This window comes from Copidosoma floridanum, unplaced genomic scaffold, assembly GCF_036245765.1.
Source record: "Copidosoma floridanum isolate Cflo_tuat_1 unplaced genomic scaffold, Cflo_Japanese_pri ptg000019l, whole genome shotgun sequence".
NCBI classification, from domain to species: Eukaryota; Metazoa; Arthropoda; class Insecta; order Hymenoptera; family Encyrtidae; genus Copidosoma; species Copidosoma floridanum.
The window spans coordinates 15,356,831-15,377,635 of NW_028321896.1; the positions used below are offsets into that span (position 1 = coordinate 15,356,831).

At 35.1% G+C, this 20,805-nt stretch overlaps 1 protein-coding gene across 1 annotated transcript in view; it reads left to right on the top strand.

Annotated features, from left to right (window-relative positions):
* Positions 1–20,598, top strand: part of tkv (serine/threonine receptor kinase thickveins) — a 34,224-nt gene extending 13,626 nt beyond the window's left edge. Inside the window, exons 2-4 of the mRNA XM_014349078.2 lie at positions 17,336–18,338; positions 18,492–18,807; positions 18,887–20,598. Coding sequence (XP_014204564.1) covers positions 17,336–18,338; positions 18,492–18,807; positions 18,887–19,015 — 1,448 coding nt within the window. The 3' untranslated portion in view covers positions 19,016–20,598. The remainder of the gene's footprint in view (positions 1–17,335; positions 18,339–18,491; positions 18,808–18,886) is intronic.
* Positions 20,599–20,805: the final 207 nt, after the last annotated feature.

A 20,805-nucleotide genomic window follows, 5' to 3' on the forward strand; every position in this document is an offset into this window, starting at 1 on the left:
CTAGTAGTTGTTATTACAATCTTCTAACACCCTAAGTGAGGCTCCTGGCTCAGTTTCCCTATCCTACTTTCTATCTGACCCTACAACCCCTCAATGTGCTACTTATGATTCTACCTTAGATCTAGGATTAACTCTACCTTATTTCTAATTTTCTTATTCTATCTTACAACTATTTTTTTATTCTACGTTATTTCTAATTATTATTCTAATTATTCTACCTTAAGATCTACTCTTATTGTTCTACCTTACATCTAGTCTTACTACTCTACCTTAAATCTACGATTTTTAATTCTACATTAAAATCTATTTGCTTACTGACTAAGGCTTATAGATTAATTAATTTCTACCCAACACCGCTTAAAAAACTACGTCGAAGGTTGGTCTCGAACCCGGACCTCCTGGCAACTCAATATCTGATAGCCAAAGCTTTCATACGCACTTAACCACGCAGCTACTGAGCTCTTAATGCCAGGCTTGTTTAATAGTACATTTCAATCATTAGTTTGGTATAGATAACAAAATGCCTGTAAGTGAGATACTTGTGTATGTGTTAATTGCTTGGCGTATCGGTAAGTATATCTATATGCCCGACCAACTTGACTGTAATCGGTTATACAGATATACTGTTATTTTGCTAGACCCACATAGTTATCAAATTTCTCGTTGGAGGGCGCCGTTTTTTCAACGCGATTAAGGCCCAGCTGACACATACTGATGTGCAAACGTAGCCGTGGGTGTTTGCTTAAAATAATTACAACGTATCATCTTATAATATTGTATCACACTGGAAGAAAAGTGGCAACAAAAAGCCAACGCGATGTTAAAAGCGTCGCATTTTAGATAATTAGTTTTATCTTCTACGCCCCCTTGCGTAAGAAAAACAAAGCGTCTACGTGAGTAACATTGAAGCTAATGTGCAGCTGAATAAAATTAAAAGCGTATGACGTGCGCTATTGAATGACAAATGAGCGGATATTTCGTATTTATTTGTTAAAGAAAATGAATCTTTGATCTCCAACCTAAGATTTACCAAAAACTGGCGCCTCACGTGTTTTGTTGGTATAGCAAGTGCATTTGTCGGTCAGCTGGATCCCTCCGTGTGTTGAGTATACCTATACGTACATAATTATTATTATATATTATCATAACAACTCGCCGCGACGCTGCGCTGGTATATAGATATACAAAACTCGATGGAAATCTGACCGACCGACTGAAAAATGCTAATGATACTAATTACCAGATCAGATTATGTTCATCACTAATTATTTTTCCACACTATAGATGGCATATAAGCTTTGCTTTGATAAGTATAAGCTCACTTGTAAAATAATAAAAAGCGTTGTTCTGCACACAGGATATTGTATTGTGGTCGTTGTGAACGATGACGGTTAATCAAGTCCGAAAGAGGCTGTTTCGAATCAAATGTACGTGTATGTGTATACACGACGAGGCTTGAGCACGTGTCCATTGTAACGTGTACTTACGCGCCTCCGCTGTCCATCCGTACCTACATATTTATATCATCATCATCATCGATAGGAAGTTGAAGGTTTGAAGATCAGTCAAATGTGCGTATTGTGTAAATACAATCAGACGTATCTTCCCCATCTACTACATCGTAATCCATAGGCTCGAGAGGGTTCACGCACAATTAAATACGTACAAGAGGTGCCACTTTTTTCTGTTTCTTCGTTTATTTGTTTCTCGTTAATTCAATTACTTTTATCTTTTTTTTTTCTCATCATCAAAGTAGTCAATTTTTTTTCCGTCTCGTCTATACATTATATATGTAACGAAGATTGGGAAGGAACCCTTTGCTCCTTGTTTCCCGTTCTTCCATCGCCAGGGAATCTTTTTATCGTTGAGTACTCCTCTGCGACCGATTTTACTTGTTATAATATGTACTCTAAAGGTTATTTTGTATCGTTCGAGGTGCAAGATAAGACTTTGCGGGTTAATCTCGATTTTGTCAACTCAAGACGGGGCTGTTGATACGATCAAACTTTTTTTTTTGCGTCTTAAAAAACAATCGTAAAAAAAAATATATGCGTGTACAATAAAACCAGAATAGAAGAGGGAAAAAAAAAAGAAAAACAAAATTCTGTTTTATGTTTTTTCCTTTGCCGTACTCGTAGCTCGTATTGTATATGAAGTGTCGAGCTTTTTCGATAACGGTTCTCTCGCGTCAGCACCAAACTCATAATATTATACATAACACCACCCCCGCTCTGTTAAACATATAAGTCATCGAATTACTTACAAACATGTTTGTACGTACACCATTTGGTATGGGTATAAGTTTGGATATTTTCGTACGGTATACCTACATGTATATTGTGTACACTTACTATTGACGTATGTAGGGTTGTATAAAAGCAGCTTAAAATTCCGTCATTAAATGACGCACACACGAAAATCGAGGCTTTTAATAAAACCTTGTTATTACCTAATTGCGAGCGGCAAAGTCGGAATGTTGGATTTCGTGCGATTTTGACTGGTATTCCCATAACCCATTGCAAACCTTCTAGCTTAATGTAGCTGTTTTTTCATTTATCTTGTGAAAATGATGTATTGAGAAGTGTATATATGCGGTCCCTATACATCTCACGTCAGTTTGAAGTCAATTCTCCCCCACCGGCTATCATTAATCAATCACGTCTCAGCTCATTCGATATATACATGTCCGAGTGAATGTCTTCTTTCTCCGAAAAAATTGAAAAATCATCCCTGCGCCAAAAACCATCAGCCAAGGACTCAAGTTTCCTTACTTCGATCAATCTCTGCTGCTGCTGCGACCCTCGACGCGAACTTCCTCTCCTCTATATACATCCTCGTATTTCTTCCCTTCCGGTGTGCATGAGTCTCACGACTTTTGGGGAGGAATAGGAGACACGATCGTTAATCAAGAGCGCACAACCGGATGGATTACAACTATACGTATACGGTGTATTGTACTCGCGATTTGTCGAAAGCCAACTTTTTGATTCGCATCGAAGCGAGCCCGTCTTGCGATTTACGTCGAAACGCGACGATCAATAAAGGGAGGGGAGTCTCTTTCTCGTTTTCCGTCATGCTACATCGTTCGTCAAATTGTTACGTTCATCGGCGATCGGTTGAAAGATCGGTACGTAATAATTTGATCTCCGTCGCACCACTTGGCTACACATTTATACATATAGCGTGTATTATTATTGTGTCTCGACTAAAATAACAATCATTAGCACGTTGTACACCAGCGCGAGAGGAAGAGGAGAAAGTATATGTGCAAGCGAGGGGATATATCGCGAAATTAGAAAGACGTATTTATAGCACGTGCGGGTGCGCGCGAGTGACGGACAGCCGAGACGACGCTAATATACGCGGCTGGTTCCATAAGCGTGTAATACTTGCACGTATGCATATGAATATATTTATCTCGGTGCCAAATTCCCCCGAGAGAGAGGCGACGGTGATGAACAACGAAACGAGCACGAGAAGTTTAGTCACTACCTGGTCGGCTTATACTGTCCGCCTGTACCTATACTTGTAACACATGTATAGTGTTCATAAAGCATCATCTGCAGCAGTGGCTGATGAATGGAAAACGGAGGCGCGCACAGCACGTGAATATTATAAGTATTAACCGCAATAAAACAACGTATACGCACGGTATCGGTGTACGCGAGAGAGCCCCCCAGGGCATATACGTATATACACCACATAAGGTTTGTGCTCTTCTCGGTTCGTGCGCCCTTTCTTTTTTTTTTTTTTTTTTTTTTTTTTTTTTTTTTTTTTTTTTTTTTTTTTACGGTCGATGATAAAGCTCCTACATGGCTTTTCGGTAATTATGCTGCTGCTTAACTTGTTATAGATCCGTATTACATATAGTATACACTTGCGTATAGCTCGAGGCTGTTGGTAGGTAATTTTAGAAACCCAACGATGACGTAGACGAGGATTCTACGTACATCATCCAGGAGTCGTTGATCGACTGCTGCTTCTGTTGCTTTTTCGTGCGCCGGGTATAATATAATATCACCACATCTGTAATTTGGATGATTCGCGAGAGGAGATGGATCTCGGTGTTTCTGAGCCAAAGGGACGTTCGGAGATGCACCAACCACGTTTTCCTACTCGAATACGTGAAAAAACAATGCGTCATATGTGTGGAAAGGAAAAAAAAAAAAATTCAATTATTTGTTTGAACTTATGCCTATATTGAACTCTTTCCTCCTTTTTAAAAAAGTACATTTTATGTTGGCAAAAAGTGTATGTAATATTATGTGCCAAAAGTGATTGCAAATTTTTGATATGTGTACCTATACGTAACGAAAGCAGAGTTGAAATTTATTGCAGGAAAAAAAAAACAAAAACAAAGTTTTGCACCTGTTGTTTTTTTGTTTGTTTTTCCATCTAAAAGATTCTTCGACAAGCGCAAAAATAAATATTTGACGTTTCACGGTTACGTCGCGCGCATAAATAGACTCTAGATAAAAGAGGTAATAATCATTTTTTTTTTTTTTTTGTTTTTTTTTTCACGCGTGTTTGTATAACTTGGCATGTAGTCACGTTATTTTCACAGCAAACTACCAACTTTTGCTCCGCGGTAAGAATGGCACACTTAATGTAAGCTCCGTTCCTCAAATTCACCTGCAGTAATATTACAAAAAGGTTCAAGTTAAAAATATAATTTACTCGCTTGTTTCTCATTGATAAAAAATAAATAAGACACCGATCTTACATTGACGAGCAAATGGTAAAAGCGAGCCAATCTCCAAAGCAGAGCATCTCCGGTAACGACACGTATGATAAAAAGTTGTATGCGTCCTTACCTAAGTATACACCCATTTAAATGCTCTTGCGAAGCCATCGATCAAGTTTCTCCGTGATATGCGTGTACACGAGAGTAGATAACTCGCGGGAGCGAATTCCCGTGCGCGATCGAGGTTTCAATGGAGGATAATATCGCTCTTTCGCGCGATCCGGTGCCAAATGGGATTTCCCCAAATTCCGAGCCAATAGTCGGGCATACCCCTCGCGAGAGCTTGAATTATTTCGCTGTGCGATCGAAGCGGTGAGATGGTATATTATAGTGCACAGGGGGAGAAAAAAAATCGGTGAAAGTGCGCATCATCGGTACGTCGGATTTTTACACGAGAAAGTAACTCCTTCCTCGCTCTCTTTCTGCATATATATATAGGTATACCACCTCGTAAAGAATCACCTGCTGTGACCACAGAAATTTACAACGTGATTTTCATTGTGCTCGACATAGACACGGTTTTAAACAGATTTTTACCGATTTTTTTATTCAAAGAAGTATAAAAATTCCCAAGCTTATCTCGAATTTCCTACAGCTCACTTATACAGTTTGTAAAATTACATGAACGACTACCTCAGTTTGTATCGCATGTACAGACAATATACAAACATAACAAAAAAAAAAAATGTGATTAAGTATTGATTGATAAAGCAACACAATCGAAAGTACAGCAGTTGGATATTCTGCTCTGCGAATCAGTGAAAAAATGATAACTCTTGGCTATATACGCTGTAACAATATCAGCGTTCCTAAGTGCTCATTACCCGCGGGGGAAGCAATAGAGTATATTCAGTTCAAACCAAGTATAGGGCATGTGATATTTTTTAAATGGTTCTACTATGCTGTATTATTACACACTATATGTATTATATACTCGAAAACGATGCCAATGTATATTTTGAAATTCCACCACCACGCGACGCGCGCCGATAATAAGAATCAGCATCAACTGGCGCCTCTTTATCACAATTGACCGCCGCTGCTCTGCTCCCGATCTCCCTCTCTCTCTCTTCTCGATGGCTCACCTATTAATAATATCACAATAATACGATACGTGGGTACTTATTATCTCGTACACTGCGCGTATATGCACACTCTCACGACAGATATCCGTAATAGGCGCGATGATTGTATTTTTTTTTTTTTCTCCTATATTGAAGAGTATATCACACGGAATGTTCTCCGTGCCATGGCACGATGATGGCGACTTTGAGTCGCGCGCGCCTCCGTATCTGTGCAATACATATACGCGATAGTGCAGTAATAAAATGTATAGGTGATGAAAAAGAGAAAAAAAGCAGAGATGAACGAGTGCGATGATAATGAGTACATGGCTTTACGATGACGCCACTGCCAATGATCGTTTGACGCGCCGTTGAAACTAATTTTTTTTACTTTCCATCACCGTGCGTGCAGTGCAATAATAACAGTACCTATGCACATTGGTACATAATGTACAATGTTGAGATGGTGATGCGTGACAATGTTGTGTACTCGTGTGTCTAGAGAATTTTTAGCGACCGAAAAACATAATTTACATTGATGTTTCTCCCGTTTTGTTTTTAACAAAGGACGCTTCGTCTCTTTTATGCTTACTTATATTTCCTTTATAAGTATTTTTATTGCTGCTCCCCTCTCGTCTTTTCCTCGTCGTCACCGTCATTAAGTTTTAAGCGCTTGCCTGAATGTGTCATGTCACACATATGTACCTATAACGCGTATATCGTAATGTATTGGGTCGAGGGGCTGTCGACGTGATTTAAAACGATTTAAATCGTAGTTAAATCGTTTTAAATCGTAATAATTTTTAATCACATTTGATAAATTAATAATTATGCGTAATAGTTACTCGACAGCGTTAAAAAATTGAAATTATAAGAAATTACACAGTTTCAGCAATGTTAACAATCACAAAATGCGATTTACGTGCGATTTAAATCTTGAAACAATAAAAATTTTTTGTCACAAGCAAAGTAAGTTGTTCTATAAGTGAATAATATACTTATGTACTTATTTATATATAGTGATGAACTCTAGATGTCTTACAAGCGAATAAGAAGCTACGAGCCTATTCCTCGGAATTTTTTAATCATCCAAAACGCCCGTTTACGTACTTGTAGCATCTTAAACTATAAAAATTTATTCAATTTCTGTTACAGTCAAAATTAGACTTGGATATATCTTTTAAATACCATACTTGAATGTATAGAAATAACAGATGTATGATTTAAATGTAAAATTGTAGATACAACAAGTGGATGGTAATGAAATAAGGAAAAACATAATCTACTTTAAATTGTTTTAGTTATTGCAGAAAATCTTTTTTTTTTCAATACTCTCTCAACCCCGACGCATGATTTTTTCAATTAAGATTTAAGTTCAGATTAAAGTATGATTTAAATGCGATTTAAATGTAAAATAATACTGAAAACATGTGGATGGTAATGACATAAGGATGAACATTTTTCATTTTTAATTACTCTTAATTTTTTGCAAAATAACATTTATTTATTTTCAGAAATGTTCTATGAACCCTAATTTAATATCGATTCAATTTCAATTTTAGTAGGACCAAAATGCGATTCAAATCTGAAGTAAATGTACAACTGTAATGGGAACGTATAAATAATAATAAAATTATGAAAAACAGTTATTTTTAATTACTTTTAATGCTTTATAAAAAAATTTTTTTTTTCAGGAATTTTCTCAATACGCCAATTTAAAATCGATTTAATTGCAATTTAAGTATGGTTTCAATGTAACTTAAACGTAAAATTTTACTTACAACATGTAAACAATAATGAAATCATAAAAAAAATCTTTATTTTCAATTATTTTTAAAGCTTTGCAAGAATCTATTTTTTATTTTTAGGGGTGTTTTCAACACCCCGATATAAGATATATTTTGTTGCGATTAAAGTGTAATTTAAGCCTGATATGGGTAATGTGTAAATGTAATTGTAATGCGATTTAAATGCGATTAAACTGCGATTTAACTGCGATTTAAATGCGATTTAAATGCGATTTAAACGCAATTTAAATGTGATTTAAATTTTAAGTCTAACTTAAAAACATTTTCTATTTTCTCGACAATTAGAATTAAAAAAAACTTGTTTTCCAAATGATCTGTAGTTATATTTTAAAGGGATAAAAATTGATGTTTCTATTATTATAAACTATAATTGAACTTCAATTATTTTTAATGCATTGCAGAAAGTCAATTTTTTTATTTTTAGGCATGTTCTCACTACCCCGATTTATGATATACTTAGTAGCGATTTTAGTGTCATTGAAGCCTGATATGGATAATACTTGAGTGCGATTTATCTGCGATTTAAATGCGATGTAACTGCGATTTAAATGCGATGTAACTGCAATTTAAATGCGATTTAAATTTTAATTCTCACTTGCAAATATTTTCTATTTTCTCTACAATGAAAATGAAAATTTTTTTTTAACTGATTTGTGGTTATATTTTAAAGGGATAAAAACTTATTTTTTTATTATTATAAACTACAATTAAACTTCAATTATTTTTAATGCTTTGCAGAAAGTCAATCTTTTTATTTTTAGGCATGTTCTCAATACCCTGATTGATATTATATTTAGTTACGATTTAAGTGACATATAAGCCTGATATGGGTAATACATGAGTGCGATTTATCTGCAATTTAAATGCGATGTAAATGCAATTTAAATGCGATTTAAATGCAATTTAAATGCGATTTAACTGAGATTTAAATGCGATTTACATGCGATTTAAATGGGATGTAAATGAAATTTAAATGTGATTTAAATTTTAATTCCAAATTTTAAATGTTTTCTATTTTCTCGACAGTTAAAATAAAAAAAAATTATTTTCCAAATGATCTGTAGTTATATTTTAAAGGGATAAAAATTTTTTTTTCTATTATTATAAACTACAATTGAACTTCAATTATTTTTAATGCTTTGCAGAAAGTCTATTTTTTTATTTTTAGGCATGTTCTCAATACCCTGATTGATGATATATTCAGTTACGATTTAAGTGACATAATAAGCCTGATATGGGTAATACTTGAATGCGATTCAACTGCAATTGAAAAGCGATGTAACTGCGATTTAAATGCGATTTAAATGCGATTTAAATGCGATTTAAATGCGATTTACATGCGATTTAAATGCAATTCAAATGGGATTTAAATTTTAACTTCAACTTACAAATGTTTTCTATTTTTTTGACAGTTAGAATTAAAAAAAAATTGTTTTCCTACTGATCTGTAGTTACATTATTAAAGAAAAAGATTTATTTTTTTATTATTATAAACTTAAATTATTTTCAATGCTTTGCATAAAGTCTACTATTTTATTTTTAGGCATGTTCTCAATACCTCAATTTATGATATATTTAGTTGCGATTCAAGTGTGATTTAAGCCTGATATGGGTTATATGTAAATGCAATTTAAATGCGATTTAAATGCAAGTTAGATGCAATTTTAATGCGATTTTAATTTTAAGTCTCACTTACAAATATTTTCTATTTTCTCTACAATCAGCGCGGCCGAATAATCATGTAAAAATGTAATAAAATCTAAGTATATTAAATGCACTGTGCTTGTGTTTGTTCAGGTGGCGCGAGTAAGCTTACGTAAAAAAAGGATTTTACAATTAAAAACATAGTAATATTTTTTTTTAAGATGCAACATTTTTTATGTATACGTAATTAATACCATTTCTATTTATTTACGTAAAATAAGTATACTTTAATAACACATATATGTACATACGTACATATTATTGCTCTTCTAGACTTTGGTGCTTAAAAAATTTGTTATTTCGTTTTATGTGTCTTTCCGTTTATCATATGCTCGTTCGTACGATGTAGCTGAAACTAGCCCCACGCCGGAGTAGCCTCACCAGATAAGAGACGAATCAGACCTAAGGGGCCCCGTGGCTTGAAATTTTTTTTTCCTGATCCATTAGAAAAACGCTATATGGAGTTGCGATTCTCCCATTCACAATCCTTGCAACTATTTAAAGCCGTGAAAAGTCGCCATACTTGAAAAACAAAGAGTTTTCCGCCTATACGCAAATACGCGTATACGAAAAGAATCCGAAAAAAATTTATAACTTTTTTTTGGGCTTTTGAGCCATCTTGGAAATTGATGAAATATGTTTTTATCACTTCTATACACGATTCCTACAGGTTTTCCAAGCCCTGAAAGAACGCCTGGATTAGAAAACAGTAAATTTCCCGCCTATACGCAAGTACGGGTAAACAAAAAAAATCAGTAAAAAATTTATAACTTTTTTTTGGGCCTTTGTGCCACCTCAAAAATTAATAATATATGTTTCTATCACTACTATTCATAATCCCAATAAGTTTTCCAAGCCTTGAAAATCCGCCAGAATCGGAAAACAGTCAGTTTTCCGTGTATACGCAAATACGCGTGTACGAAAAAAATCAGAAAAAAATTTATATCTTTTTTTTGGGCTTTTGTGCCACCTTGGAAATTGATAAAATATCTTTGACTTGAATCTTTTTTAAGTCGCATTTATATCGCCAACAAATCGCAGGCAACCGCAAATAAACTGTTATCGTAAAAGAAAAAATTGCCTTAATTTTCTTACACTTGCGAAAGTGCAATTACAATTGAATTAAAAAGAAATAATTGTTTCTCAATATAACCGAAAGAGGAGAATAATTGGTGTGTGCTCGGGTGTGTGATTAAAAACTCAATTCTTTTTCTCTCAAAAACGAGTTATTAATGTAAAAACAAAAAATTATTATTTCGACGTAAGTGTAAATATACTTCTTACATTTTAGTTTTACTGTGTATTTAAATCAGTTGTAAATCTTATTGCAACTAAATTTAAATTACATTTAAATCGCTTTTAAATCGCTTTTAAATCGCTGTTAAATCGTATTTATATCGGCAATAAGTCGCAGGTAACCGCAAATGAACTTTTTTTGCAAAAGGAAAAATTGCCTTCATTTTTTTCCACTTGCAACAGTGCAATTACAATTGGAATAAAAACAAAATATTGTAGTTTAATATAACCGAAAGAGGAGAATGTTTGGTGTGTGCTTGGGTGTGTGATTAAAAACTCAATTCTTTTTCTCTCAAAAAAGCGTTATTAATGTAAAAACAAAAAATTATTATTTCGACGTAAGTGTAAATATACTTCTTACATTTTGGTTCTACTGTGTATTTAAATCAGTTGTAAATCTTATTTCAACTGAATTTAAATTACATTTGAATCGCTTTTAAATCGCTTTTGAATCGCTTTTAAATCGCTTTTAAATCGTATTTATATCGGCAATAAATCGCAGGTAATCGCAAATAAACTTTTTTTGCAAAAGGAAAAATTGCCTTCATTTTTTTCCACTTGCAACAGTGCAATTACAATTGAAATAAAAACAAAATATTGTTGTTTAATATAACAGAAAAAGGAGAATGTTTGGTGTGTGCTCGGGTGTGTGATTAAAAACTCAATTCGTTTTCTCTCAAAAAAGCGTTATCAATGTAAAAACAAAAAATTATTATTTCAACGTAAGTGTAAATATACTTCTTACATTTTGGTTTACTGTGTATTTAAATCAGTAGTAAATCTTATTTCAACTGAATTTAAATTACATTTAAATCGCTTTTAAATCGCTTTTAAATCGCTTTTAAATCGCTGTTAAATAGTATTTATATCGGCAATAAATCGCTGGTAACCGCAAATGAACTTTTTATGCAAAAGGAGAAATTGCCTTCATTTTTTTCCACTTGCAACAGTGCAATTACAATTGGAATGAAAACAAAATATTGTTGTTTAATATAACCGAAAGAGGAGAATGTTTGGTGTGTGCTTGGGTGTGTGATTAAAAACTCAATTCTTTTTCTCTAAAAAAAGCGTTGTTAATGTAAAAACAAAAAATTATTATTTCGACGTAAGTGTAAATATACTTCTTACATTTTAGTTTTACTGTGTATTTAAATCAGTTGTAAATCTTATTGCAACTAAATTTAAATGACATTTGAATCGCTTTTAAATCGCTTTCAAATCGCTGTTAAATCGTATTTATATCGGCAATAAATCGCTGGTAACCGCAAATGAACTTTTTATGCAAATGGTAAAATTGCCTTCATTTTTATCCACTTGCAACAGTGCAATTACAATTGGAATAAATACAAAATATTGTTGTTTAATATAACCGAAAGAGGAGAATGTTTGGTGTGTGCTTGGGTGTGTGATTAAAAACTTAATTCTTTTTCTCTCAAAAAAGCGTTATCAAAGTAAAAACAAAAAATTATTATTTCAACGTAAGTGTAAATACACTTCTTACATTTTGGTTTTACTGTGTATTTAAATCAGTTGTAAATCTTATTTCAACTGAATTTAAATTACATTTGAATCGCTTTTAAATCGCTTTTAAATCGCTTTTAAATCGCTGTTAAATCGTATTTATATCGGCAATAAATCGCTGGTAACCGCAAATGAACTTTTTATGCAAAAGGAAAAATTGCCTTCATTTTTTTCCACTTGCAACAGTGCAATTACAATTGGAATAAAAACAAAATATTGTTGTTTAATATAACCGAAAGAGGAGAATGTTTGGTGTGTGCTTGGGTGTGTGATTAAAAACTTAATTCTTTTTCTCTCGAAAAAGCGTTATTAATGTAAAAACAAAAAATTATTATTTCGACGTAAGTGTAAATATACTTCTTACATTTTAGTTTTACTGTGTATTTAAATAAGTTGTAAATCTTATTGCAACTAAATTTAAATTACATTTGAATCGCTTTTAAATCGCTTTTAAATCGCTGTTAAATCGTATTTATATCGGCAATAAATTGCAGGTAACCGCAAATGAACTTTTTTTGCAAAAGGAAAAATTGCCTTTATTTTTTTCCACTTGCAACAGTGCAATTACAATTGGAATAAAAACAAAATATTGTTGTTTAATATAACCGAAAGAAGAGAATGTTTGGTGTGTGCTTGGGTGTGTGATTAAAAACTTAATTCTTTTTCTCTCAAAAAAGCGTTATTAATGTTAAAACAAAAAATTATTATTTCGACGTAAGTGTAAATATACTTCTTACATTTTGGTTCTACTGTGTATTTAAATCAGTTGTAAATCTTATTTCAACTGAATTTAAATTACATTTGAATCGCTTTTAAATCGCTCTTGAATCGCTTTTAAATCGCTTTTGAATCGTATTTATATCGGCAATAAATCGCAGGTAATCGCAAATAAACTTTTTTTGCAAAAGGAAAAATTGCCTTCATTTTTTTCCACTTGCAACAGTGCAATTACAATTGAAATAAAAACAAAATATTGTTGTTTAATATAACCGAAAAAGGAGAATGTTTGGTGTGTGCTCGGGTGTGTGATTAAAAACTCAATTCGTTTTCTTTCAAAAAACCGTTATCAATGTAAAAACAAAAAATTATTATTTCAACGTAAGTGTTAATATACTTCTTACATTTTGGTTTTACTGTGTATTTAAATCAGTTGTAAATTTTATTTCAACTGAATATCAATTACATTTAAATCGCTTTTAAATCGCTTTTAAATCGCTTTCAAATCGCTGTTAAATCGTATTTATATCGGCAATAAATCGCTGGTAACCGCAAATGAACTTTTTATGCAAAAGGTAAAATTGCCTTTATTTTTTTCCACTTGCAACAGTGCAATTACAATTGGAATAAAAACAAAATATTGTTGTTTAATATAACCGAAAGAGGAGAATGTTTGGTGTGTGCTTGGGTGTGTGATTAAAAACTTAATTCTTTTTCTCTCAAAAAAGCGTTATCAAAGTAAAAACAAAAAATTATTATTTCAACGTAAGTGTAAATACACTTTTTACATTTTGGTTTTACTGTGTATTTAAATCAGTTGTAAATCTTATTTCAACTGAATTTAAATTACATTTGAATCGCTTTTAAATCGCTTTTAAATCGCTTTTAAATCGTATTTATATCGGCAATAAATCGCAGGTAATCGCAAATAAACTGTTTTTGCAAAAGGAAAAATTGCCTTCATTTTTTTCCACTTGTAACAGTGCAATTACAATTGAAATAAAAACAAAATACTGTTGTTTAATATTATTGAAAAAGAACAATATTTTGAGTTTGAAAAAACTAAATTTTTTTCTCTCAATAAAGCGAAATAAATAAATTTAAAAAAAAAATGTTTATTTTGACTTGAGTGCAAATCTACTATTTACATTTTAATTTTATTTAACGTTTCATTTAAAATTAAATCTTATTTCAATTTTACCTGAAGCGTATTTCTATCGGTGATGTATCACAGTTAAAAGTAATTTTACGTAGCAGTGTATAATGAACACTTAAATAATATTTAATTTGTGTAATACAGTGAATTGCATTTAATTTATATGGTTTTTACACACTACAAAATATAACCTAATTATATGGTGACATGAGTGGTAACTTACTTTCACTTCTGACTCGTTTTTATGTACCTACCAGCAAGAGTAAGAAATATTTTACAGCTAAAATCATTGTGAGCTTACATTTGCTCATTATAAAGCACTATAGTTTGTTTATAATTAAAAAAAAATAATAATGAAAATATTGCGATTTAAGATTTAAATCGCATTTGAATCTTTAAATCTTTAAATCACGTTGACAGCCCCTCGTATTGGGTGTATCTACTAGACATAGTGTCACTAACGAGGTTTTTTTTTTTTTTCATTTTATCGCGCGTGATTTATCGTATAACAATAACAATAGGCTATTAACATTTTTTCCATAATTATTATTATTATTATGATGTTCGGTCGTGGTATTATAATAAAATACTTAGAGGCTGAAACGATAAACACGAGCATATACTTGAAAGCAGGGAAATCGGAATTTGAATATTCAATCTCCGTGACTCAGGTTTTTGTAATCACGTGATCCTGTTTAGAGGATATACATTATAATCGAACACGTGGCGAAAAAAAAAAAGAAAACAACGCGTCGCATCATCGTTTCGTCCTACTTGCTTGCAAATGTATATTGTAAACTATATTGAAGGAAAATCAGGTCCTCCAACAAGAGTCTCTCGGTTTGGCTCGGCGTGTCCCCGAAATTGAAAAAAAAAAAAAAAAAAAAAAAACCTTTGCGCGCATTAATTTAACGCTCCAAACGCGCGCAAACTCTCTCTCTCCGTGACGATCGCCAAGTGGTTTTCCCACGCGCGCAAATCCCGGTAAGGAACCCCCGGCTGGTCCGTCTCGGCGTGGTATACGACAGAATGTCTCATGTAACTGTATACGTAAAGGATGAAAAAAAAAAACCCCCAGGAAACGAGGCTTACAGCAGCAGAGTACGGAAACACCGAGATGTACATATAGGTACAGGAAAACGCGCTCTCGCGAAAATCTATCTTTCACCAATGCAAAAAAAAAAAAAAAAAAAAAAAAAAGGGGGAGAAAGCAGTTAGCTATACATTACAACGTTCATCTCTTTCTCTCTCCCTCTCTGCCCACGCGCGGTGAATATAAACGTATGTAGGTATTACATTGTAATGCACGAGAGTAAGCGCGAATCATTTATATAGGTACACGCGGGTTTTTTTTTTTTTTTTTTTTTTTTTTTATATTCGAACTCGTTTTTCGAGAACCCGCGCGGATTTCGAAAGTTTTGCAATGCGGACCGTGTAGTTGGTTTTTTTTTTTTTTTTTTTTTTTTTTGAGAAATCGGGAGATTCATTCACTCGTCCAAGGGTGGGAGGAGTAGCGAATATTATAATGTAAGTGTGCGATTGACGTACATACATATTATTAAAACCAAAAGATGATTCTTACGAGAGCGAGCGAAAGTATACTGAAATAAAAAAGCTCTTACGATATCATCGCAGTGTCAATTATGCATCCGGTGCGCGAGCGATGCACATTGCACATCACACACACACACACACATATATATATATATATAAACTCGCTGGTATACGTGTATAGCCACACAACATACTTACACCGAGTAAATAAGGGGGCGCTCCTTCTTCCGCGCGGTCACAGTTTTTTTGCTCGCTCATACACCACCCACACGCGAAAGCTTTGCCCGTCCGTCGAGTGCTACATGTATGTGGATACATATTAGGTATGTATACAAACAAACACACACTTACCTATTCGAGAGACCCGAGTATTATCATTTAATTACTCGTATCCTGTTCTCTTTCTCCTCCACTCCCCTTTCTCTCCGGTGCGGATATGTATTATACTTCGTCGTTGTTGTCCTTTTACTCGATATCTTTCTCTCGCTCCCTCGTGTGTATGTACATATTTATAAGTACATCGCCAACGCAACCCACCTCCCACGGCCACCGTTTTCTTCTCTTCCTCTTCCGTGAATTTTTTCTTCTTCTTCTTGTTTTTCCTATACGTTTTTCTTGTAAGCCACGACTCCCATTTGCCGTGATCGAGGAAAAATTCTCGCTTCCAGTGGCGCAAGCCGCTCTGCATGCGGAGAGAACCCCCCCCCTTTTCGAGATATTCCGATATCGGCGGTATTATATTTACGTATATACATCGGCGAATCGTAAATTATAATATCATATGAGGACCGATGCACGTGTATATATATGTATATATATATACTAAAGCGCCATAGCGATGAGGAGAATAATATGTGTGCCGTTGCGTCACTCCACGTATATCATTAGGTATACGCGGGTTATTTTACGGAAAATATTTAATACTTACGATCAGAGGCAAGAAAAACCGTGTGATAAACTTATTATTTTTACCTGTAGCTATAGTGATACGATACATCGTTTGGGAACAAAAGAAAACAAGTTCCCGATCTGAAACGAATCAAACCTGTAGCTTATGGAAATAACGTGTGCTTCAGACATGAAAAGAACGAGATTTTCGTAAATCACGCCACATGTTACATTTACCCAAGGTACGGATATTTCGATGCTGCTGCAGGGTATATAGGCGACATTAATAAAAGCGATGCGTGCAGTTCGGTGCAATGAGAGAAAAAGAAAGAAAAAAAAAGCTCTGCTCTCTTGAAATCTGTATATATATATACATACGCGCGCGCGTTGTGCAATTTATACGTTCGAGAGAGAGATAAGAGAGTAGGCTTAGAGAGAGAGAGGACGGGGATTTATGAATGATCGTACTACGCATATAGGTGTGCGTGAATGTTGTAAGCGCGTACGAAGAGAGAGAAAGAAGAAACGAAGCGTGTATTGTGTATTTATGTCGAAAAATCTGATCGGTATACTCCTTATCTTCTTCTCTCTTCCCCCCCGAGATAATTGTTGTCCGTACACAGAGAGACGAGTGCATCACGTACCCCAACCATCGATAGGCATCTTGTGTGACACTTTTTGTTTGCTCGCTCTGATTATGTATATTGTACTTACAGTATACACGCTTTTTTTTTATCCTCGGTTGACCGACCACAAAATCCTCAAAACATCCGAGCGTATATTAAGTATATTGCATGTATTTTTATGCGTGCAACAATATATAAAATCTCAAATGATGTATTTTCTGAATAAAAATATTGTTCTTTGTCTGCTTGATCATCAGTGTCGGCGCTAAAGTGTTACTGCGATGGCCACTGTCCGGACGAAAAGCAGAACGGGACGTGCGAGGTGCCCGCGGGTGGCTACTGCTTCAGCTCGGTCGAGGAGGTCTGGGACGTGGAGCTCGAGGAGTCCGGGCCCGAGTGGTCGTACGGCTGCCTCGCCCCCGACGAGCCGGGCATGATGCAGTGCAAGGGCTACATGGCTAAGAAACACCCTCGTAAAAAAATTGTCTGCTGCAATAGCGACCACTGCAACAGGGACCTCCTGCCTAGGTACAACGCCAACACGACCGTACCTCCGGATCAGAGGACCCTGCCATCCGGGGCGCCCCTCGTCATACTCGCGGCCACCCTCTCGGTCTGTCTGATCGTTTTTACCCTCGTGATAGTCCTCGTCCTCGTTTACCACCGCTACAGGCGCAAGGAGCGCGAGCCCTGCCTCGTCTCGTCGCAGGGCACCCTCAAGGATCTCATCGAGCAGAGCAGTGGTTCCGGTTCTGGGCTGCCGCTGCTCGTCCAGCGCACCATTGCCAAGCAACTCCAGTTGTCCCAGTGCGTTGGCAAAGGCCGATACGGCGAGGTCTGGTTGGCACGTTGGCGCGGCGAGAAGGTCGCGGTCAAGGTCTTCTTCACCCTCGAGGAGGCGTCCTGGTTCCGGGAGACCGAGATCTACCAGACGATGCTCATGCGACATGAGAACATACTTGGTTTCATAGCCGCGGATATAAAGGGTACCGGCTCCTGGACTCAGATGCTCCTCATCACCGATTACCATGAGCGCGGCTCGTTGCACGATTACCTTCAAACGACGGTGCTCGACCACCCGAGTTTGTTGGCCATTTGTTTGTCCATCGCCTCGGGCATCGTTCACCTGCACACCGAGATATTTGGCACTCGGGGGAAACCGGCCATCGCCCACAGGGACATCAAGAGCAAGAACATTCTTGTTAAGAAGAACGGCGAGTGCGCCATCGCGGACTTTGGCCTGGCAGTGCGCTACCTCAGGTTGGTCTTTTCTTCTTCTCTTTTCCTCTGCGTTTGTTTATTCGTTTCTTTGTTATTATATGGTCAATTGCGAATAGTGAAGAGAAAAAATACTTTAATGGTTATTATTGAGAAAAAAAAAAAAAAAAATGATGATTTTACCATGAATTACAGTGAAACTGGAGAAATCGACATAGCGCCGAATCCGCGGGTCGGAACCCGAAGGTACATGGCTCCGGAGGTGCTCGACGAGACGCTGAACGCTTCGTCGTTTGATGCCTTCAAGATGGCAGATATGTACTCGGTCGGGCTCGTTCTCTGGGAGGTTTGCAGAAGGTGCGCCTCGGGTGGCAAGGTGTCCACGGCCGAGCCCTACGTGGTGCCGTATCACGACGTCGTCCCGAGCGATCCCGACTTTGAGGAGATGAGACTTGCCGTTTGCGTCAAAAGGCTACGTCCGACCATCCCAACGAGATGGGAGACTGACCCCGTAAGTTACATTATTTTCTTATCTTTTTCCCGATTTGGTTTTTTCTTTCATAATCAACCATTTGTTCCTGTTTCTTCAGATCCTGGCATCTATGAGCAAACTAATGTCCGAGTGCTGGCACACGAATCCGGCCGTACGCTTGACAGCTCTGCGCGTCAAGAAGACAATGTCGAAGCTGCACATCGACAACGCCATCAAGATCGTGTAGTGTGTGTGTGCCATCGTCGTTTGACGGATCTATAATTGTTGAACTATTGACTCACAGTCCTTTTGCTTACCCCCAATTGTACATAAATCCCCTTGCTCCTCTGTACCCCACCCAGTGTAAATATTTAGGTAATTGCAGACTGCAGCCGAAGACTGACGAGAACTAAAAAATTTTTAATTCTTATTTACTGTGTTACGAATGGATCGAACGAATGATTGTTTGCGCGAGAATATATAATAAATACGTGTAGTTACGTAATGGCGCGCAACGTAGTGTTATTTTTTTTTTTTTCTTCAATTTCAACGGGCCAAAGACTTACGTCGACGTGAGTATTCTAACAAGCTCTTCGAATTATCCTGCATTAGGTTTTTCTTGTAAAAATCTATATTAAGCACTAGAGTAATGATTATAATAATGTTAGGTACTAATGATAATCAAAAGCTTTTAAGAGCTGCCAAGCTAAATAATTGTACATTCAATAATGATGTGCGCGTGCCGTCAGCTTTGACATGATTCAAATGGATTTTTTTTTTTTTTTTTTTCTATAAAGATATTGTAAATTCATTTGCTACGGCATTAAAAAAAAAATATAATGCCACTAATTGATTTCGTTGTACGAATAACAAATGCCATTGGAAAATGTTCACGAATCGCACGATATTTATCGTAGATGTAGCTTTTCATATACAGAGATTTTGCTGAACGAATTAAATAGTTACTATACACCGGCTTACATCTGTTTTTAATTGTGCCGTGGACAATGCCATGTTTTGAGACTGATCACGTTGTCATGCAAATAAAAATTTTCTAATGTTCATACAATAAGTCAAGTCAATGAGAGAAGTAATAAGAATATTATGTCCTACATTTCAAGACGCGTGCAAGTGTATTTTCTGTTGATGTGTGAAGGAGGATTTTTCATCCTTAATCGATATTGTAACTAAACGGCTTTTGAGCGGCTCTGTGTATCGTAAACTACGCCGTATATTTACATATAGTAGATACATCATTAATTTAATCATTGTAATTTTGTACAGAAATAAGATACTGATTCTTTTTTTTCTAGGGATGTAAATCGAATAATTGAGATTTAAAGCCAATTTTGTGTTGTGGATGTACAATAATAATAATAATAATAATAAAAATAATAATAATAATAATACTTTTTAGACGAGCATTGCAGTAATCAAGTGACAATATATATACATCAAATAATTAACTTTGACGCTTTCTATTCTTTTAACAAGAAAAAAAACTGGTTCGTATAAAATTTATCACTGTTACGGCAGTAAGTTGTAAAAATTTATATTATCATGTGTCGATGATAATCAAAAAATTCGTAACAGTCGAATTGTCCAGCAGTACAATGCATATGAATGTTTGTTTAAGGCTTTAACATGCTGCACCTAAGCCAATTATTTGTTAAACTAAAAACTGTCTTAACTTTTTAGTGCAAAAATCAATTGTAATTATCATAAATCTGTATTGTAAACTACGGCTTAAAAACCGTTTGAAAGTATAGTTATAAAATTTATATTTTTAACGAATTCAAACAAATACAATCGTATCCAAATGGATTAAAATTGATTTATAATTTTGATAATTTTTCTTGATTACCTGTGTAATATTTATAATGTGATATTTTAATTAAATGAAAGATTTAAATCTTGACTCACCCTAAAAAAACTCTCCTTAAATTGTTAATCCGATTCGCATAATTGATGCTTGGCAGATCTTCATCTTCTGCTGTTTCAACATATTTTTGCAGATTCTCACTATCGTCAAGGTAT